The sequence below is a fragment of the Ctenocephalides felis genome, unplaced genomic scaffold (genome assembly GCF_003426905.1).
Source record: "Ctenocephalides felis isolate EL2017-DRISC unplaced genomic scaffold, ASM342690v1 CF-g0.4_SCAFFOLD_01886, whole genome shotgun sequence".
NCBI classification, from domain to species: domain Eukaryota; kingdom Metazoa; phylum Arthropoda; class Insecta; order Siphonaptera; family Pulicidae; genus Ctenocephalides; species Ctenocephalides felis.
This window is the reverse complement of record NW_020538040.1, coordinates 62,959,568-62,984,036: the sequence shown is the minus strand read 5'-3', so window position 1 is coordinate 62,984,036 and position 24,469 is coordinate 62,959,568. Positions and strand designations below refer to the sequence as shown.

Below are 24,469 nucleotides of genomic sequence, written 5' to 3'. Positions count from 1 at the left end.
GTAGATCAAACATTGAATTGAAGGCAACCCTTCGACTATCCATTAGGAAAATAATTATTACAATAAATAATGATAACAGCTTATAGACTGCTTGTAAATAAACATGTTAAAATTATCACTTTTGTTTTAAAAAAAATTCAAATGGTCTTTGAAGAAATATTGTGACATTTTATTACAAGCTTTTTTTCAACTTGCTTGTTCAATTTTTTTTTTGAAAGTTGTATTAGCTATTCTTCCGTTTATCTTATTGCTAAATTAGTCATTCAATAGCAACTTTTGTCAGAAATTTCAAGCCAAAGTCTCTACACCGTGCTCTGAAATATAAACAAGAAGAATTAACTGCTCAAAAATATCACAAAGGCTTTATATTAATTTCTTTTTAACTGTATGATAATTTTATATTGAAATATAAGATAAGGGTACTCAGTTCATATTCAAAAACATTTTCAATTATAATAAAAATTATTTAATTACAAAATAATTGATCAAATTAAAGAAATTAGCAATTAGAAAATCAAGAATTAATATTTCTCATAATGATAGATAACGAGCTTAGCATACAAATTAATATTCAAAATAGACCATGAACAGGCAGTCATCGCTTTTAGAAATATGTTTAGGTTTTGAAACAGATCGTAAATATGTTCTGAAAAATCTTATCGACGATGATAAAATACATCATTTTTTTTAATTTTTTTTTCTGAAATATATTCAATTTATATATGTATCTAGAAAATAAATATGTGTAAGAATCATTAAGTCTAAAAATTATAATAAAATAAAAACGGTTTTGTATTTATTGTTTATTTTTCTTTATCAACATGAATTTCATCATGCAATAATTTAACTATATGGTGTATTCTTACTGGCATATATTCTCTAATATATTTATTATAGATATTATGCTTATACATAATCTTGTAGTAACTCATTAAATACTTACATACTTACAAACATACATGAACAAATATTCAATATATATGTATATATATACACATGCACAGTTGAGTAAAAGAACTTTTATTGCAAATTGTTTCTATCTTACTTCAATTACTAAATTTAGTTTTGGGGTCTCAGTTATAATGAATTATTACAAAATTTGGTATCAAATTAATTTTTCCATACGTTTCTGTGTGTGGTGAGAAATTGTGTATGTATTCATGTATGTGTGTATATATACATATACGTGTATGTATAATTATATAAATATATTTATATTCATATATAAGCATTTGAATTTAATTTTGATTATAATAATGCTACATATAATCATAAAAATAAAAACAGTCTTTTTGGCAATCATTCAATGTACTCTAATATGAACTAGCGCTTTAGGATCTATCTTACACTACCTTAATTTTATATGTTACATATTTATGAGTAACTACATAAAATTTAAATGCAGAATATTCTATGCATATTCTTAAGTCTTAATAAAGTTGTAATGAAAATGTTCATTTTTCACATGAAATGCATAATCTGTTTTTTATATTGAATCTTTTTTTGAAATCTAAAGCTACATTCAATGATCTGAAGTAGAAAATTTATTGTGTTGATATAATTGCATGCATATTGTATATTTAAAAAAAAATCTAAGGTATTTTTAATGTAAATTCTGTTTATTTGAGGTTTGCACTATAATTTAAAACATATTATTTTATGAACAAATTCATTTTTCTTTGATATATTTTTTATTTCTCTAAACTTTATTATATCATATTAAGACATACACAAATTCACAGCTATTCTTAACTATCTCTTATATGTATTATATATTATTTACAATTCTAAATTGACTTTTTATAAAAATGCATGTAAGAAATCTGTTAAATAATTTCAATGCACTTATATGAATTCTGATTCACATAGCACTTCCAAACAGAAGAGGAAATAACAAAGTTATTTCATTTGTAATGTAGGGAACAAAATTATATTTTTCACATGTTTGCATGTAATGAAATTATACAATCTAAACAACCTAAACCTATATTTACATGGTTATGGATATGCATAATAATCTTTTACTGTTTATATAATATAGTTGAATTTCATACTAAACACATCTGCTCACACAAATTTACCCAAGTTTTTATTAACTTATAACTTCATTATAATTAAGAGATTCACTTATGTATTTACTATCTTTTAATATCTTATAATTTATTTTAACGACAAATATTTTCACAGACAAGATTGTCAAGAAAGTCATAGTAGTTATAAATGTCTCTGTGCACTACTGTCTTGAAAATAATATCTTGAATTGCTTTCAGCTTATTTATGTTACCATGGGACGAGGGCGCTGCGCTTGTGGTGAATGTGGTGCACTTGAATTATTAGCAAATAATACTCCTTCATATAGAACACCATTAAGTTCTATGGTCACTACTAATTGTTGGTCACCTGCACTCGAATCACCTAGAAATGCAAAACACGTATGTAAGCTTAATAAAAATTTAATATTAGAAAGTTTCAAATTAAAAACAGGTCAGACATGTGACATATGCATAACATTGAGAAAAGATTTTGAGTTTTGCTTTGAGAATTTCTGCCTCATTTCTAAAATGGTTTACTAGATTCAGGTAAAGCAATATAATATTTTATACAGAATTGAGGAATGTTCATTGAACATACTATGGAGCATATATAAGCTTTAAGTGTTAATATACTTAAAGGAACGAAGTCAAGTTAAATGAAATATTTAAATGTTTAATTTTAAGCATAGTTGAGGAACTAATATAAACTGATACCATTCGTATATTTTTTTAATTCAGATTTCACAACAAAAGAATTTGGCGAAAGTAATAACCTGCATTTTATGAAATAATAACTTGCATGTAATTAATGAAATTATTAATTAGTGTAGATCGTATAAAAATAATGGCTTATCTGTGCCAATATCATTACTACTTCTCAATATATAATTACTTTAGTATTAATTTTAAACGAGTTATTAAATATTGAAGTTCAAAACTCAAGCATATTTAACAGTTTTGCATGTGGTTGTCATGCATAGTATGCTAATAAATACACAAAAAAATTACTATTGATAGTTTCTTCATACACTGCAATTAATTTTTTACTGTGTATTTTTATTTTATAAACATATATTCAAAAAATATATGTAATCATAATTAAGTACCTCTACTTGTGATCTTGAAGTGTGTGCCTAAAACAACCGGTGCTGGCTGTCCCAGACCTTCGGGTTCTTCTTCATCGGCGATGGTCGCGCTATCTACACCGTCGGCCAAATCCGTTGACGCCAATCCTCCCACACGCTTTGCTGGTGGCGGAGGGTCGCGTTCGGTTAACTCGCGTTTCACGCTAACTCCGTTTCCCAATCCCGATGAATTGTGCTGGTTCGTGTGTGGTGGCGATTCACTCAAGTTTAGAGCTTCCCTATTTTATATAATATACATATTAAAGAATATTCATAAACTTAAAATTCGTTAAAAAAAATAGGTATGGTACAAATTCTACTCGAGAACATGAAACCAACTCAAATAACAACCTTTAAAGCCTATGAAACTTTTTCTTTTTGATTTAACGACATGAAAAGTAACATATTGAAATTATGGGCGCTACACATGATACGATTATTTGCGCAAATTCAGGAAAATCGTAAATGTGTGTATCTAATTTCGTACGTTATTTACGTTTGAAGGTGTTTGCGCAAACACAGTTTTGCACAAATAATAGTATCATGTGTAGCGCCCATTACATGAAATTGGTGTAAACGAACTTACCGCTGTGGTTCGATACCCAGAGTGCCTGGCGGTGAAGTATTGTTGATGCTAGATGGCGGGGATGTATTGTTGTTATATAGATTCCATAACGTTAGACGTGACATCTCGAGCGCGCTCAAAGCCGCATCACGGGGAGACACTGTTTCTGGGGGCGATTGGGAACCTAGAAATATATTTTCGTTGATGTAAATCATTCATAAATCCAAAAAAATAATGTGGCATTTATTAATGTGTTACTTTTAATACTGACCTAGACGCCTAGTTTCTTTATGCTGGAACAGTTTCATGTATTCCATCATGCGCTGCTCGATTTCGTGCGGCGCTAAACCGGCGACGGGTCCATGACCCATTAGTGAAAATCCAGCAACTCGTTGCTGCTGTGCGGCCGCTTGCTGCGCGGCCTGATGCGCCTGGTGCACATGATGCGCGTGGTGCGTCACCAGCGACAACGGCGACATTTGCTGTGACAAGTGCATCGAAGGCACTGGGCTACGTTGAACTGCGGGCTGAATAATATAATTTGATTATTATACATATTACGAATATAATAGTCTATCCTCTCAAATGCAATAAATGCTGTCATGTTACGCATTGAACAACCACCAAACAACTATATTTACTATATTACATAGAACGCTAATATTTTTAACAATTTGTCCATCTTTTTGAGCTAATAATATGACTTATCTTGCCTATCGTTTTTTCTGACAACTTTCTGAGAAGAATGTGTTGAACTAGCGAGAAATTAAAGTAAAACACTTTGTTAATATTCAATAGATCTATAATACTTTAAATAGAATTTAAGTAATAATTAGTGTATTTTTTTAAATTTGCTGTGATCTCATTATATAAGTAATTTGATTCAATTACATGTAAATTGACTCATGACATCACCAAAAATTAATAACTAAAATACAAAGAAATTTAACGTCTGAAGATCGATTTTTTAATACTCATCTAAAACTGTTCCATCATGTTTCAATAAGATATCATAACTGACAGTTTCAATTCGCTTCGTTGCGCTAATATTAAGACTAAGAGTGTATTATATAAATAAAGACTTACGAGTGATAATTGATTTTGCATTTGATTTTCATATTGTCCATACGACGATCGTCGTCCTTCGCGCCTGTTTCCATCAATTGCTGCTTGTAATTCACTGGGTGTACTCAGATTTTTCTTATCACATTCATATGGATATAAGTATTTCATGTATCTGTAAAAAAAAGTGTTAGTTACATGATTAACTTTATCGAATACGTTTATTTAAAGTTATTTTTACATCTCATTTTTTATTGAATCAGGTTGTAAACATACAATCGAATAGCATAAATACATATCTAAAACTACTGAACTAGCTAGAAAGTCAACGTTAGTGATCAAATGTCACGTACAAACATCCTATTGAACTTACTTTTAATATTAACAGTAGTTTTTGATATATTTTTTTGTAATATTATCCTCAAATATAATGTTTATGAAATTGTATTATTAAATTATGAATTGATGAAAAAAGTAATCGACAATGATGATTTCATTTTCCACGTATAATATCTTTGAAAGTTCTTCGTTAATATAAAAATACAAAGTATGCAAAACGATTATATGAGTTATTACTTAAAGCCAGGACTTAGAAGCAATTAAAATAACGTTCATCGCAGTAAAATGTGGAATAATGTTTTATAACAAGGTTTGTGCTCTAATCGTGCCGACCGACCTATCATTATGCATCATAAGTAGTTTCAACCTCTTGAAGCCGCTCCATTGTCTGCAACAGGATTTACTGACACATTCACCATTTTTACGATGCAATATGTACAATACTCGTATGTCGCTCCGAAGCAAAAAAATCATCAGTTTTCAAGGTTCGAATGGACCTTCTCTGATACAGAAACTTCATCTAAATCAGAGATAAAACATATATATAACTAGTAAAGATAGTCCATCCATCCATCGCTAGTCCAAACTCCTGGATAACATGAATCGATACTCATAATTACCACGCCAGAAGGAAACAATTTATCAGCATTAAAACACTGTTTTGTAAAATTTTGTGGCCAACTTTAAATGGTGTTGACTTTTTTGGTTTTGAGACTAAATAATATTGTACGGACTTTGATTGAAGTAAATTTAAAGCTATAAATGAGTACCTAAATTTGTTGATTAATTACTCTTTCGATTTTTTTGAAGCGAGAATGAGGAATAACAAAATATTTATTGAAGCAACACCAAGCAAATGATATCTTTATTGCAAATCTATTCTGGCTTGATATTCCCACAATCCATTGATTTTCCACAAAACATCGCAGTGTTTCTTCGAAATCTCCCAATTTGAGTTGCACCAAAAACCACACTTCTTGCAAGTAATGCGCTCGTAATAATAGTTCTTTTTTAGTAGAATATCGAAACGTCAATGATTTATGTAAATCCTCGAGCGCCCTATTATTCTACGTAGTGAGATATAACTTGCGATCCATGTCTTATCAGAAAAGCTATGTCTGGAATATTTATTCTGGCATAATAATTGCAAAGGAATACCTTAAAAGTTAAATATAACTGAGCACTATATAGATGTTTTATTTTTTTCATTTTTTTTCGAGTACCGCTTTCAAATCGATGTTAAAGCTCTAAAGGCAATTGTAAATTAATTCTTTAATCAGTCAGTCATTAGTATCAATAACAATATTGAAGAAGTATCTACATTAAACATTTAACTATTTCATGAGGCATGTTATTTGCATAGAACCAGTCCCCAAATACAAATGCATAAAATCAAAATATTCTCATACATAAATTTTTATTACCCATCTAGAATTTTTTTCATAATTTTACGACCGTACTGGGTGTTACTCGATCACAAGACAGCACCCTTTTCTAAATTAAATTTCCAATAGCTGCGCGTCATGGCGTGATTGAATAAAATTTGAAAAATATTAATTAATTTCATTGATAAACAATGTTTCCATATTGTACATAACATAAATTTGCTTTTCACAAATAACTAACTGGTTTGGAGAAATAGGTCAGGTTTCTGATCGTTTCTTGTTCTGGTTCTGTTCTTCGGGTATGAAATTATAATAATTAGTTGATGCATAAATTGTGTGAATTGATATGATTTTTCAATATCTCTTGTAAAATGCAGAAACATGCATGTAGAGAATTATATTCTATATTGACAAATTATACACACATAGATATTTATATTTATATATATAGTGTGTGCGTGTGCGTGTGCGTGTGTATGTATGTGTATATTCATACATATAATATTAAATTTATATCTCGAACGTGTGTTCGGCAGCGAGCGTTCAGCAAAAAAGCGATCCTTAAAATATGTCGGTGCGCTAATGACAGGCTGCACATGCCACTGACAACTTACGAAACGATATTTGAATACACACATACACATACCCAGCCGCTATTTACTCTTTCGTAAAGCCAATCATAATTGTCTTTCTGTATAAATTCTTGCCATTTGTTTTATTTTTAATTTACATATGCATTCGATTTTTGTTCATTAGTTTTACGCTTTCTCGCCAAAGCGTCCAACGTATGTCTGATGATATGCAAAAACTGTCTATCATTTGGACGATCGATCAAAAATTCAATAGACTCGCGAGTTTGCAATTTTCATGTTTTTCCATTAGTAAAAAATAGGATTTTCGATAAAAAAATAGGATTTTGCTTGCTTAGTTCTTAAATTTACTAGAAATTTGCTATTAAATATTGGTAAAACCGATGCCCGATATCGCATTATATTTATGATCAAGTTTTATTTATAAAATAAGATAACAACGCTATGTTACGGTTAGAGCCTATTTTACTAGAGCATTGGCCCCATCCGTACCAACCCTTCGTTCCAGTAGAGGTTCTTTAAAATTTTATTTAAAATTATTTAAAAAAAATAGAAAAAACTTTAATTACCACGTGGGAAAAGAGAGATAATAAACTTATACTTTGATATTTTAAGTCAAAAGCGTTTGCATATTGTTCCATACAATCCTTACAATTAATGATGAATTATTAAGATAAGATAATCAATAGGATACTATGTCCTTTAAGAATATTATAAGAAAACTTACTGTGTGCGTAATGTAAATGCGGCCGATGTAATGCTGCTGGGTAAGTGAAGTCCTTTAATGATTTCTTGCCAGAGTTTCTTGTTGATAACATCTACTAGTCCTCCTCGTGCTATGACCAAGTTGTACAACTCGAACAGATCCAGAACTGATTTTGCCATTATAGGAAGTCGATTTATAGGCGTGCCTGTTCACAAAAGATAAATCTTTTATTATATACATTTATTAAATATATTTATTTTTAGTAGATATATTGTTTTTTTAATGAAATTTATATAGAAATGTACAAGTGTGACTAAAAACATATCAAATGCAAAAATTTATAGAAAAAATAATTAGATTATTTTTAATCGAAGAATCTGTCACGAATAAAAGTAATATTGAAGAAGAAAATGAAAAATAATTTATATAGCTAACATTACAAATATGATTTTATATGTTTGTGACTCGAGTATGTGTGTGTAAAAAGCAAATACAATGAGACTCAAGTTAGATGTACTAAATGTTTAATTAAACGAAACTATTTTTCGTTTCACATTGATTTCTTTGTAAGATATTAAATTGTTTTCTTATGTTACTTAAATAGAAATAAGCAACCCTAAAAGCCATTGTGAGCGATACTTCTTTGCCAGTTCTGTATATAAATCTTGCTAATTTCGAATGCTAATGAATGCAGTGCGTTTTTACGTGCCCTTATATAGAAGGCGCTTTTGTGCAAACAAAATGCGTATCACGGCAGCCATCTTTGCTATATTATATTATATTATGTATATATATATATATATATATATATATATATATATATATAATTATTTGTACAAACAGCGCGTTCAGTATATGAGAATTAAAACAATCCGTATTGTTTCAACGGGAGATGCGAGTTCGGCAGAGCGCCCAATGAAATATTTATAGGAAAACATTACAATAATACATTTGCATTTTCAAAATGGCGCACTCGTCGGCTGGTTTAATGACTCTTGGATATTTGCATTTCGAGATAGCTGAACGCGCTGAGCTGCGCACGAGGAGTGGCCAACGGCCAGCACAAGGCCGCCGCGCGCGCCCTGTGCACGCATCCAATGATAAGAGCATCCTCGGTCGCGCCTCTCTACAAATATTCCAGTGCACGGCCGATACCCGGGAAGCGGGAACACTATCGAATCATTACACTATCATCGCAATCGCACTATTCATCACTATTCACTATTCACTATTCAATATTGACTATTGACTAGTCCGCAACAACGGAGCACTCGCGTTCGCACTCGCTATGATCGTGCATCAGACGATCCCTACACATCTCGCTTTGTTCAATACCACTCAATACCGGAGCGCCACCCCGGACTCTACACGATATTTAACTACTATCAAAAACACTTCATAACATACAGATTCATCAAATTCAATTGCCTTTTGCGAGCCATTATTAAAAATTGATAACATGTATTTCAGTTTTCAGTTTACGCATAGGTACTCAACATAAATTCATTGTCTATCACAGGCCAAGTAAATAATTGCTCCGTGCATAAGAGATATTTACGGTTTATACCTCAGCGCATGAGATAACCTAATGGTTTTCAGTTTTTATCTGCTATAGCAAATTAAAATTAGAAATCAGACCAGCATTATATTTATTATTAAGTTCGTTATCTAAATATTTGTACCTAATGTACTTACTTATTAGACCAATATTCCTAACCATTTTGTAGCAGCCAAACAACTTTGTACATAAACAAGAAGCTCATACGTTATAAGACCAAGTAGGGGAGAGAGACCGGGTACGGTTGTGCCACTTTTTTTTTGATCAACAATAATTTTGTTAATTTTTACCAATTAGCTGGGAGAAAAGTAAATTAAATGGTAATTTGAACATATGTCTAGGAGGAAATACAGAAATACTGTCCTTAAATACGATAAATTAATCATAAAATCAAATCATACAAGAAACCGTCCATACCCGAGAGACGGTTGTGACAGATATAAAAATAGGTTAAAAAATCAAAAATTATTCATAACGACGTTTATTGTCAGAAATATGTTTCGCCACAACACAACATAATCATTTATACAAGGCTTATCAATATAACAATATATGACAAAACATAATAATTTAAACAAAAAATCTTCGTGAAATATTTTCGTCTCTTGTATTTTGTCTTAGTTACGTTACATTTTTCTTTATCTGTTTAAATTTTACCCGAAAAGGACAAAAAATAAATGTCACAGCACATACATGTTTTTTAAAACAAAACTAATTCCTGGTAAAACAAAAAAACTTATTTGACTTGAGGCCGCTGACTCAATGTAATAATGGAAACTTGTTCGAACAAAGATACTTCATCTCTGTTCTGTTGGACCCTATCTCATAATCAGTATAGTTTAGCTGTTATGACGATTGTCACCACCGTAACCTGGCACAACCGTACCTAGTCTCTCCTATACCAAAAAATAACTCTAATATAACCGCTAATTTTATTCGGGATTAGTTTCAGAATAATACATTGTATATATGATAAGAAAAATCTTTTATTCTAATTAAACCATATTTTATAAAAAAAAAGTTTATTGTTTTCACTTCTATTGTCAACTTTATTTAAATACAGAAATTCTCTATGACATATGCATAAAATCATTTTAAACAGTTTGAATACAACTTGCTCTTGCAGGTATTATTAATGGCTTTATATAGCTGTCGGACTTGATTAGTGTTTAACACGTCCTTGGTCCCGAAATGTTTTATACCGGGATAACAAAAAAAGACAAATGCAAACATATTTGTAAAGCGTTGACAAAAATATGAAAAACGATGTGACAATTCACTTAGGACATAAATAAGGTTGTTACATTTATAATTATATCTTAGAGAATCGTATACATAATAACTTCCAGTCTCTTTGTGAAAAGAATATATTTATATCTTAAATAAAATGAGTTACAACGAAAACCATCTGCATTAATATTCAATAGCAAGTGTAGAGTTCCAATGATATTTAGATGTATAGGAAAATGTAACTATTCAAAATGTTAGACAATGTAATAAATGTTTAACCGAGAAGAACTTTTTTATTATCATTCTTAGGGTGCCTGACACAAAGTGTTTTTGAACAGAATCCTATTGTCACAGAATTTGTCTCTAAATTGATCCGAATGTTTAATTTCTAGACGAAATGATATTTTTAACAAATTTTCTGCGTGTAATTGCATATTTAATTCCAACGTTATTTGCATTTTCGCAGCATATTATAAATTCATCATTATGGATGAATTAAACTATAATTAACCGCTCTGAAAAAATTTCATACACTTTGCATATTTATATTATTTAATTTAAAAACTCGTTAATTTTTCTGTAACGCGTACATAAGTTTTCAGTAATTAAAAGCAAAAGTTTTGGAACAGGCTTTCATCCAGTTACTAAAATAAAACTATATTATGTTTTAAATCATTTTTAATAAACTAGTTTGACTCTTCTTTAGTGGATCACACAAATTATTTGGTAAACATAATAAAATAAATAAATGAATAAATAAATAAAAACACACTTAATGAATAAAAGACTAGATTAACAGTAATATTTGTGAAAAAGAATAAAGATATTTAATTTGAAATATTAAATTCCAAATAATATTTGAACTTTCGAAATTTACTCTTGTGTTGAATACTCATAATTACAACCTATATTTCATCCGAGTTGTTTGGCGGTTTAATTTACTCCTTAATTCAAACTTGCATAAAAGTTTATATACTTTTCAATTCAATTGCATATGTAGTTCATTAGGGAAAATTATTGTACTATTTATCTAGCTCACTTGGTATAGTTTTCCACAATCTTAACTTTAAAAACAGTCCTGATTAGTGCGAGTTATGCCAAAATGTGCATCGGGGTTGCGTATATAGAAAGGTATGCGACCATTTGGAGCTCTCTCCGAGTGCGATGAATTTCCCTTATTTCGGCCAGGAGTAATAAAACATGTATTCCTGTAGCATGCGCCACGGAGACGAGCACCCTTATTGCCAGTAATTAGTCCCGAACCCCATGTGGTGTATTTGCAATTGAAATCTTTTCCTGCAATAAACTTGTTCCTCAATAAACAAGCGACCGTATTGAATTCGGCAGATGTAATTTCGTGTCTTCGACGAAAGTAAACCGCCGAAAATTGTAATGTCGTAAAACATGCTCCTGAGCGAGATTTGCGTAACCTGCGTCCAGCGTATTTGGAATTGTTGCGTTTAATTAATGTTTTCAAACCCACACGTAGATGATTTGTATTGTAGGTGATATAATTATGGATTTTAAAGTATGATTTATCGGCCGAAACGCAATGCAGAAATCAGCTATTTAATTATTCATGAGAAAAACTTATGTTAACTAAAGTTTATTTTTAGTTTCTTTTCTTTGTTCATTCACACTAATAAAATTCGAGATTTTTATTATCTCTTTGAATGTTATTAAAATTGGTAGCATATTTATATTTTATGTATTCAGTTACAACAGTCGTTGAAATATTCTTTTGGATCGGAGAGAAATGCGTCGATTTTTATAAGCATATTCAAATATTTTAAAAGCTCAATAATTCCAAACTATTAAAAAAAACTCATTTGTTTATAAATAAGACTGCTGGCTGCTCTGAGTCGTACTTTCTGTAATATATTATTACATTATTATATAACACGAAATATAGAGAAGCAGTATTATCTTCTCTATTATGATTTACAATCACAAGCCATACACTTGTAATAATAAATTTCAAATAATTATAAATTCATTCAATTACAAAGTACGTAAGTAACAGAAAATCAATATTCGCATTAACTAAGCTAATAAATATCTTGTATGCATTTATTACTATCTATAGAATTTAATAATCGATCCTCTTACGGAACTTCAAACGGAAAATCTAAAGCTTTGATTTTGGAACATTCGTTCACTGGACGCAAAGAAATATGCTGCTCTTGAAAGAAATAAAAAAACGATATCTCCTTTGCTGTCTGAGCATATTGGAAAGGAGTGTTCAATATTTTTTGTGCCACACCTAATTTAAATCTTTAATTATACATTCTTCATCAAAAGTGTCGTTTTGAATCGCAATTTTACAGAAATTTTATAATTTTCGATAAAAACTAGAGGGAAAAGTTTCTTCACACTAATTGTTCGAATTCTTTATTTAAATAGTACTCATAGATAGCATAAAAAAATAATAAAAGAAGTATAAATAGATCGCAAACACGATCGCTTTGCCATTATTTCAATTTTAGTTGTTTCCGCGCTACATAGAGGCGCCACTAATTGTAGCACGGAAATTTACCCCTAGGTTAAATTTTAGATAAGTATGTTTGTTTCTCTATATGAAATAATCCTGTCCCGTTTCAAAATTCGAGTTATAAAGTTTGAAACATAACCCAAATATCCTTGTGGTAAAAAATGATGCATCAATATATCGTTAATGCATATATAAAATTTTTCGCATTCATACAGAATTATCTAGTTCTATTCGTTCTCTGTATAATGTAATCAACTACGTGCTGTTGAATCAATTATTTGCTCGAGTAAGATAAGGTGTCCGCAATGCACAAGAATCACATATTATTTATACGTGGCAAAGTGCAGTGTGAAGCAGAAAACGTCTGCAATTAACGTCTCGATCAGTTGCTTAGCGGCGACGAGTCCGTTCACCGAGTGCAGTGCGGTGCAGCGCAGTGCAATGCAGAGCGATTTGCAACATTGTACCAACGGACGCAAAGCTGTCACGCATCGACCAACTCCCTTTTCGATTTGACATTAGGACACGAGACTACGGACCAACGATTTCGTTGAGTACGACCAACATTTAAAGAAATCGCTCGATTGTTCATTAATGATTTTATCTGATTTTTATTTGAATTAGGGAGCAGAACTTATGAGTTCTGAAGCTGTTGTGATGATTTCAACCCAACCAACGTTTGGCCTATGTCTTGTTTATGAATTTATTACAATTTTTGTAATACTGGTGGTTTTTTTTATGAAGCAGCAATGCCCGGTAAAGCCTATTTTCACATATTGCTGTTTATATATTCAAGTGAAAGCTGATGTCACTACTGTTGACCAATGCGGGTCTCAATCCTGAAACCTAGATTGAACTCATAGGTATAACCACTAATTTACGGGCCAGCCCTAAACGATTGTTTCAGTGTTGATATTGAAGCTTGCATTGAGTTTTTTTGTGACAAAACTGTGTAATTCTAGATCAGATTCATCTTTAAGTTTTTTTGTTAACAGTAAGACTAACGGGCCGATTCTGCCGTAAAATAGACCAATGCTATGGTAAGGCTATGTTACCTAGCGGTTTTCATGTAAAGTCGTATTAAAAACTTTCAAAATGAAGAAACTAACTAGTGGGTGCATGGCATCGTGCCTTAAGGCAAATTGCTGTAACTTCCTGTACCAAAAAAAAATTTTTTTTTAAAAGATTAACATTTTTGAAAAAAAAATTACTCCGAAAATATTAAATTTTTGAGAAACTATAAATTTCTGACAAAAATTTACTTTTTTTTGAAAAAAAAGACTTCTTGAAGAAAAATTTATTTTGAAATATTTTGGAAATTGTGAACTTTTTTTCAAAGCAATCGTACTGTTTTAACTGCATAGAGACGAAATATTGAAGCGCGTAAGCGACGCGCCGCCGTGCTTAACGGATAAATATTGGTACGAAATATTGGTAAAATTTATACACATTGTTAAAATCTCTATAAATTATCTGATAATTTGATGTGCATATGTCTAATGATCATTTTTGACCGCCAAATGACATTTTTTTTACTTTTTTTACTAGATCTCCGAAACCGCTAGACCTGCCGTCATGAAAATTTGATTAGTTCTTCATCTTGTTAATACAAGTAAAATGTTTTTTGAATTATTCAAATCGGACGCTCCGTTACCTTAAAAACTGAGTTACGGTTTTTGACACTTTTTGCCTCATATCTTCGGAACGGCTAGACCTGCCTTCGCCAAAAACTAATCAGCACGTCTCCTTATCAATACGAATCGAATATTTTTTGAATTATTCAAATCGCTTCATCCGTGTTTCCGAAATCGTCGACGAAAATTTGTATCCGAATACACACACATACACGCGCACACACACATACATCCATTTTTTCTAAAGTATGCCAAAATGTTCAGAAGGTTTTGAAACGTAAAGATATATAAAAATTTTCATTTTCGATTTTTTTGCGATTACGGGAAGTTAAAAATAATTGCCTGATCGCAAAGCAAATACAAAGATTAAATTATTGTTTACAGTTACAGATATTATACTACGATTTATTATCAGAGTACTCACTTTTGATTATTAAAATGTTATAAATGTTTCAAAAATGTTTATTTAAACCTATGAAAATGAATGAAAACGTGTAGGTAGGTATAAGTAGCGTCTAAAAATAATAAAATAGCTACATGATAATATAATAGTAATTGAAATGCTAAATGATATTGTTCAGTACTGAAATTTACCCCTAGGTTTAATTTTAGATAAATATGTAAGAAAAATTGGTACGAATTGTAAGCTTTTTTATGATGATCATCTTTTTAAATATTTATCTAGTTATGTATACTTATTTAAGAGTATCTGCGTTATCCATTATCCAAAGAAATGGTAAACAAAAATAATCAAGTGGTGAAACTGTGTCGATTCTCCTGTAAGCGAATCGGTTGTTGCTCCGCGACTACAATGTCAACATGAGAAAAGAGAAATGTGGCGCAAAGTATCTACAAACGTGACAAATCCAATCGTGACTTCATTATCGGTGTCGAATTACTTCCGATCATTGAATATTTATTCAAACGCGACCGTGCATAAACGGCCGATCGCCATAACCTGCGCCGCGATTTGACTCATTGAATCCGATTTAACTCATTACGCGTTCTGTTTCATTTTATTATTTTATATACATACATATACATGGAACATACTTTATCGTAAATTACATCATTGTTGCAACATAGTATTTCAATTCGACTCGTTGCAATAGTTAATATACATCGTTTTCCCAAGCTGCTATTTTGTGTATACTCATTAGTTTAATTGTTTTTGCAACTTTTATGCATTAATCCAATTCCTAATTTATTAATTATTAATAAATTCAGGTGTCAATTCGATATATAAAATTAAACATCGAAACTTCAATAAAATTTAATTTTAATAAAATCTTATATATGGGGTATTCTATAGTTTGATGGTTAGGCTCACGAACTCGTGTGGACGGGGTCATGAGTTTGAACCCCGATCTGGACATCCTAACATCGTGCAGTAGCGATGTTTATTTTTACTTGATAATATAGATCAAAAATATGTTTTCAATTGAAAATAGCTCATTTCGGGCACTGCAATGTGAAAGGACAATGGGAAATTTCTCACACAATTCTTCAGTTGGAGTTCAACTCAGTTCACAGGCTTACCCTAGGGCAGTACTATCCATTTATTTTTAACTTCCCGTAGGGTAAGTTATAGTAATCGCAAAAAAATCGAAAATGAAAATTTTTGCTTTTCTCGACGTTTCAAAGGTTTCTGAATATTTTGGCATACCTTAGAAAAAATGGATGTATGTGTGTGTGTGTGTGTGTGTGTGTGTGTGTGTGTGTGTGTGTGCGTGTGTGTATGTATGTGCGGATACAAATTTTCGTCGACGATTTCGGGAACACCGATCAACCGAATTGAATAATTCAAAAAACATTCGATTCGCATTGATAAGGAGACGTGCTGATTAGTTTTTGGCGAAGTCAGGTCTAGCCGTTCCGAAGGTACGGGGCAAAAAGTGCCGAAAACGGTAACTCAGTTTTTAAGAGAACGGAGCGTCCGATTTTAATAATTCAAAAAACATTTTACTTGTATTGACAAGGTGAAGAACCGATCAAATTTTCATAAAGGCAGGTTTAGCGGTTTCGGAGATCTAATGAAAAAAGTAAAAAAATGAGCCATTTGGCGGTCAAAAATGATCATTAGACATATGCACATCAAATTATCAGATATTTTATAGAGATTTTAACAATAAGTATAATTTTGGTTTACATTCCTATGGGTTCCGTACCAATGTTCACGCGTTAGACGTCGACGCGGCGCTTACGCGGTTTGATATTTCGTCTTTATGCAGTTAAAGCAGTACGATTGCTTTGAAAAAAAGTTTAGATCTTTCAAAATATGTCAAAATAAAGAAAACATTTTTTTCAAAAAAAAAAATTAAAATAAAAAAAAAATTAAAATTTTTTTTTTCAAAAAAAAGTAATTTTTTGTCTAATTGTTTGTCAAAAATCTTATTTTTCCGAAGTAAATTATTTTCAAAAATGTTAATCGTTTTTAAAAAAAATAATAATTTTTGGTACGGGAAGTTCCAGCAATTTGCCTCAAGGCACGATGCCCTAATTGCCTTAAGACAGAATTCCACTTACAGCTAGTTTATCTTATATATTTTATTACTATATTTATCAACTGAGGATTTTTTTTCTTCTTCAGTTATTACAATCATTCAACATTATTAACCATTTTAAACTATTTTCGAATGCAAAATAACTGAATATGTACTATCAACTTGGTACCATGATAGCATTTCACCTTTTCGGCTCTCATTTCGAGAATGTTTTATATCACATTTAAATGCAATAAAAGTTTTCTTTTTAGATTGGTTTATTATTTGTAAACATATTTGTAATGCTTAACTTTTAAAATATTAATAAGTATAGAAAGAGAAATTATCTATTATATTTTGAATTGACACGATATCCTTTCTTAAACATTTTATTAAAATTTAGCGATGCGTTTGTATATTGCAAACAGAGAAGTGTCTTAAAACACAGTATAAGTATGATATTATAATAAGAGAATATTAACAATATTATTTTCAATTTCAACTAGTTGGGGCCTTAAAAATTTGAGCTATCAATAAAATTGAATTGTAATAATTTTACCATAACTATTTTTAAATGCATGTAAACATCTCAATGATGAACGGTAGTAAATTGCACTCATACTGAGAATTACGCGAGTAGAAGGATGCTCTAAAATAAGACAAAGGGGCCAAATTTCGGATAAATGAACAAAGTTATGATAATCGTATGAGTTGGTAGTAATGATCTGTCAAAAAGCTGTGTAATTGTTGTGCGATCAGATGCTTTACACATAAAACTTAACCCACAAAACGCACTAACGTCAAATAACAATTTGATAATAAGTGCAACTTCTTGATGTCTCTTTGATAACACACACATGATTTAGATTTTATGTATAAAACTACATATTTATGTCCGATCGTACAGGTGATACATCGCTTTTTAGTAGTTCGCTACCACCAAACGAAGGTAGGTCCGTAATATAGTATTTCCATAACATTTTTATTTTATCCGAGAAATAGCCCTAGAGTACAAGAAAATAACAGTAAAATTTCACTTTTTGTAACTCCGCCTTTAAAGAAATAATTTTTTTGTTTTGAGAGTGATAAAGGTAATTATCAAACTGGATGAAATACAAAAATAGCATACATGTTGTTGATCAGATTGATGTGACATAAATCGTGCAACGTGCATTATTTATTGCACGCGATTATAATAATAGAACGAATCCAGTACTTCGTTGAATCTGCTTTTCGCGGTTATTAGCGCAATTATGACAATAAATGCTAATAAGTGATCGGTGTATTTGGGTTTCAGCTGCAACTCTTTGTGATCGTTTGCATTTCCTAGAATATGTGATGAATGCATCGAATGTGCCGAGCATAACAAAGGTGGTGTTATTTACAACATTGTTTCACGGAGTTACAGTGATCGCAACAAATGCGTAAAACATCAAATTACACGGTCCACGCAAGTGGGTTTGACGTCGTTTGCGGTAAGTGCATATGGATAGACATAGATAGCGTCGTGTCGGCGGTAAATGGCGGTAGGTGGCGGTAAATCGAGCGGTAGATCGATCGGTAAATAGTCGAAGGCCAACCCCTGTGCTGTGCCTCTGTCCGGGCCCAAGACGGACCCTCGCTTCGTTCCACTCACGGCCAATACTAAGGCGTTTGGGAACGGGCGACAAAAAATAAATACAACGCGAGTCAAACTTTACGATCGGCACGGTTCGCCTTTAACAACGAGTCGCCGTGCCGCCATTTTTAGATTTTAATATAAATTTTATTTCTTTTCTGAGAACGGAGAATCGCGATCGTGCGAGCACGAACGGGCCGGCTCTACGCTTGGGCCGCGCCCGGTACCCGGTGCAAATGTAACGATACATTTGTTTCAGGTTCGAACTAATAAAAAATTATTTTAAGCTTAGAAAAAGACACGTTCAAATTTCATTTCATTAATTTATAAGGTTTGCCCTTCGCATCTTATAAACCAGTATCAGCTGCTTGCATGTAGAGGACTTCCAAGGATATAACGCCGTCTGTCGCGTCGTTTTCTTGAAGAAGCATTAGTTGCTAGTATTATAAGCAATTACTAATTTAACTAGAGATGCATGGTATAGTGCCTTAAGAAAAATTGCTGGAACTTCCCGTGCTGTAATTTAAATCTTTTAAAAAAGCTTTGAAATTTTTTAAAAACTTTGAAAAAACCTAGATTTTAAAGAATTTTGATTTTTTTTTTTTAAATGACTTTTTTGAAAAATCTCATTTTTTTACATTCGGTTTCAATGCAATTTTTTTTGAAAATGTTGAACTTTTTTTCAAAGCAATCGCGCTGCGCTGATGTTTTAGGATCGAAATATCGAATCGCGTAATCGCCGCGTCTAACGCATAAACATTGGTACATAACCCATAGAAATGTAAACAAAATTTGTATTTATCATTTTTGCCAAAAACTAATCAGCACGTCTTCTTATCAATATAATTTTGAATTATTCAAAACGGTTGATCCGTGTTCTCGAAATACACACACACTCACACACATACACATACATCAATTTTTCTAAGGTATACCAAAAATTTTCACCCTATGGGAAGTTAATAAATATAGAATATAGAGAAATGAGAATATGCAAGTACGAGTTGCCTTTTATAATTATACAAAAGTTGCTGATATGGGGTATTTAGTATCACGAAAATAAATATTTGCAATTGAATATTAAACAAATATAATGTCACTTCATTACCGAAGCAGAAATTTTAATTAATGTAGTTCATGCCATCCTAAAATGCAATATATTATTGACAAAATTTATATCAAATCAATTATAAAAGAATCCTTTAATTAATAAAGTTTTTAAGAAATTATCCCTTAATTATATTATTAAACAGCAATTGTCTGAATACTTGGCAACTAATTCCTTGTTTTGAAATGTTGATCACAGGCGTATGTTTATGAGGAACAGTGTTAGATTACAAATATAGTATAAGTAAAAAGAGAGCATAGGATGTGTACTTTGAGCTTCATATGTCAATTAGGACGACCGTTTGATGAAACACTTTCCAATTTTAGTTTCCAATCGCGTAATATCTCACTTAATATTAAAGGTAAAAATAGATATACGTTAGTTATAGTACATCAAATTACCTCGGATCTAGCGACGAGTTAAAGTATAATAAATTGTTTTGTTCTAGATTATCGCATAAATATTGACATACTATATATTATTAAACTGAACTAAATAAGTCATTAAGCGACCGGTTGCGCTACTTTTTCATGGGTTTGAAGCGATAGTATTTCATTGATATTTCTAACATAAGGACAAAATACTTCATCCATTTTACATTAAATAATCGAATAAAGATTTAAGGCATTTTATATAAAATCATAATATTTGGCGTTTAAAATTTTAAACGAGTTAATAAAAAGTATGCAACTATTCTAATGCAGTAAGTAAGCTTTAATACAAGTTTTATAAGAGAAGCTCTTATTTAACAGCATGTGTTCAAATTACTGCTTATTTTTGCAAATATTTTACATTTTTGTTTGTACTATTTCATAATAAATTCTTCCATACGAAATATCTATTAGAATAGGAAGAAAATATATGTTCACAATGTTGAAGAAAGTTCGATTTCTTCAGAAATCTGGAATGTTATGAACTTTTATCATCTTTGCTTAATTTCAGTTTTGTATGCAACTTTTCTATTGTAGCAAAGCTTTCATACAGTTTTATAAGAAAGGTTCTTATTTAATAGACTGTGTTCAAATTATTGCTGATTTTTGCAAATATTTTAGATTTTTGTTTGCACAAATAAATAATAAATTAATTATAATAAGCAATAATAAATTCTTCCATACAAAATATCTATTAGAATAGGAAGAAAATATATGCTAACAATATTGAGGAAAGCTGGAATGTTATAAATTTTTATCATCTTTGCTTAATTTCAATTTTATATGCAACTTTTCTACTGTAGCAAAGCTTTCATACAGTTTTATAAGAAAGGCTCTTATTTAACAGATTCAAATTATTGCTGATTTTGCAAATATTTTTGATTTTTGTTTGCACTAATAAATAATAAATTAAAAATAATAAGCAATAATAAATTCTTCCATACAAAATATCTATTAGAATAGGAAGAAAATATATGTTCACAATCGCTAACCTTGATTGCTTCAGAAATCTGGAATGTTATGAACAAATTTTATAATCTTTGCTCCATTTCAAGCAAAGTTTAGTATGCAACTTTTCTATTGTAGCAAAGCTTTCATACACATTCATAAGAAATGCTTTTATTTAACAGAATGTGTTCAAATTATTGCTGATTTTTGCAAACTTTTTGTTTGCGCTGCTTCATAATATTCTTCCATACATAATATCTATTAGAATAGGAAGAAAATAAATGTTAACAATGCTGAAGAAAGCTTGATTTCTTCAGAAATCTGGATTGTTACGAAGTTTTTCAAAGTTTATTATGTGTGCTTAATTTCAGTTCCTTGCCGTCATTTTCGATAATCGTCTTCTACATATATTTTCGATACCTACAGAAGGTGAAATATACGCATCGCTCGTGTTAAAATAATCGACATACGTGTGTCGAAAACAGCGATCGAACGCGTTTGTCGACGCTTTATTCGCGAACCAGCAACACATATAAAACAGATTTGAAATGACACTTCATTAACGACATATTCGATGAGTGAGGAATGAGAAGACCAAACGACTATTTCAAATCTCATTCGAACAGTTTCGCGGTTACTACTATTCACTTCACACAATGTTAAACTACCATGATTTTATTTTAGTTTCTCGATTACCCACGCAATTTCTACAGTTTTTATTCAAACTTGAAAAAAAGTTCAATACATAGTATTGATTCAATATCAGGAAATATTACATTTCCATTTTTTTAGTAAAACTTATTTCTTAAAATTATTACATTTCATAGTAGGTATAAGACTGGAAAGTACTTAAAAATGAACAGTAGTTAAAATATAGTAGCTTCAAATAACGAGGCACCTGGCAGGTGTTGAGCTATGGCAATCCAGTATTCCATGTTAATATATTAGATTTATATTAGATTAATAATGGGCAACCTAAATGCTGTTCATTGAAGTCCAAGAAGTTATTGATAAACTTATATTAAAATGCAATACAAAGTAAGAAGTCAGCTGTTCTGAACCCTGTATTGGCCCACATAACTTTCACGTCACATTCTAAATTTTTCGATTTTTTTACCAAATAATAGCTTTTTCATGAGATGACAAATAAATCTTAATTCTATAACGTTGTTAAGACAACCAATATCAATATTTATGATCTTTGCTAGTGTTTTCATTCTAACATAATTCATGTAACATTTTCTAGGCCGCTGTGACTTGAGGGTCACAAATTCATTAATACCAAAGCATTTGATTAAAGAATTTTTTAATTTTATGTGCATATATAGACTTGAAATTCTTGATTTTTTATTTCCCTAATTTTTTGGTCAATATAGTAATGATTATAGATTTGATGTATGAGTGATTTCAAATGAAAAGTCAAGAAATTATGTTATGTCATAATATACTTCTTTATTTAAGTTTATTCGACTTTTTAGATAATTGTAAAAACAGGTTAAAATAGCTTTTGCAAATTTATTTTAACAATGTGATATGTGTATTCCATGCTCTTTTTTCTCGTCCGACAAATCGATGCGATGAAAAAAAACCTTTTTTGGACTAGCCAATATTCAGAATCAAAATCTAAAAATTTACAAATAGTATAAAATATCAAATTTTGGGATGCATTAACTAAAAATTGTGAAAAATGTTACATTATTGAGCATTCGAACGCGTAAAGGTAGTTAATTTTTAAAATCTACTACATGATTTGATTAGCTTATGTCTCGTATTATATTCAGGATTAGACATTAATGACGAACAGATGTTTCTTATTCAAAATTATTAGTTTATTCTTCGCATTCAATTGATACAGAATCAATATTAAGGAAAGTTTTTAAAAAATGAGTTCATTTTTATTGTGAATTTGTTTGGATAAATTCTGATTCTTTTCATAAAATTTAGCTATGCTAGTTTTACTTGCATAATAGAGATTGATAAGAAGTAATGTTTTAATGTTGTAATGTGCCCTTTACCGCGCGTTGGACAGCACTGCTAACTCCCGCAAATATTTGCAGGAATGGATTCTTCATACAACACCAACGATGAGCTGCTCACACTGACATTTTCATCTATTAGTCAAATCCATTTCATTATTCTTTACTGCGCGCATACTATAAATATTTGAAGTAGTGTTGAACTAAATATTAAATGTGCTATAATTAATGTATCTTCAACAGATGTTGTTCATCATTGCATGTACATCGTAATTTTTCATCAAATCTCGATTTATTTGTATAGTTGCCAAGAATTTGATAAATCAATAGATATCGTTGAAGTTGTGATAGACGTAAGATGATACAAGATTGCCAATAATTGATTAAAATTCACATTATTTAGACAGTAGTAGATAGATCAAAAATTCTCTTTCGTAATGAAAATAGGTCCTCGGGCATTGGTGCATTACATTAAAAAATGTTTCATCAACTCTAGATATATTCTAATAATAAAAATATATATCAAATACAGATAGGCCAACCATTTGCTAACTACTTAGCAGCTGATAACAGTTCAGATTGCTCTTCAAAAGATAAGTATTAAAAAAATATCATTATTAACTTTCCGTAGGGTAAGTTATAGTAATGGACCGAAAATCGAATATGAAAATCTTTGCATATCTTCACGTTTCAGAGGTTTCTGAACATTTTGGCGTACCTCAGGAAAAATGGAAATATTGTATATCAAAATTAATTTAAATTTTAATTTTAATTCTGACTTAATTCTAAAACTCACTTACATACTTCAAATAAATAATTTTAAATTTGTAATTCAGTTTATATAATTCTTATAAATAAATATTAGACAATGTAACATTATTTATAATAATTTATTTGAAAACATTTAATACACCTCTAACATTTCGTTACACTGCGGGAAGTTCAATTTGCCTTAAGGCACGATGCTATACACCACTAGTTTTGTAGTTATTTTATTTAATTATATTATCTATAAAATAGTTTCCTTATTTTTATTCACATCATATTGTTATTTATAAACTATATTAAAATGTCATAAATCTGAAAAAAGATTCCCAGCGCGTATAAATGATGGTATGGTCATATTTCTCACGTTGTCGGTGAGCTCAACGCCCTTTGCATTAGTTTTAATTACAAATAACTTTTCGA

At 30.6% G+C, this 24,469-nt stretch overlaps 1 protein-coding gene across 1 annotated transcript in view; it reads right to left on the bottom strand.

Moving 5' to 3' along the window:
• Positions 1-2,275: 2,275 nt before the first annotated feature.
• The window catches only part of LOC113375186 (protein dead ringer-like), a 43,111-nt gene continuing 20,917 nt past the window's right edge, over positions 2,276-24,469 (bottom strand). Inside the window, exons 3-8 of the mRNA XM_026615132.1 lie at positions 7,826-8,009; positions 4,837-4,959; positions 3,994-4,247; positions 3,744-3,906; positions 3,140-3,396; positions 2,276-2,415 (exon numbers count right to left, since the gene is read on the bottom strand). Coding sequence (XP_026470917.1) covers positions 2,276-2,415; positions 3,140-3,396; positions 3,744-3,906; positions 3,994-4,247; positions 4,837-4,959; positions 7,826-8,009 — 1,121 coding nt within the window. The remainder of the gene's footprint in view (positions 2,416-3,139; positions 3,397-3,743; positions 3,907-3,993; positions 4,248-4,836; positions 4,960-7,825; positions 8,010-24,469) is intronic.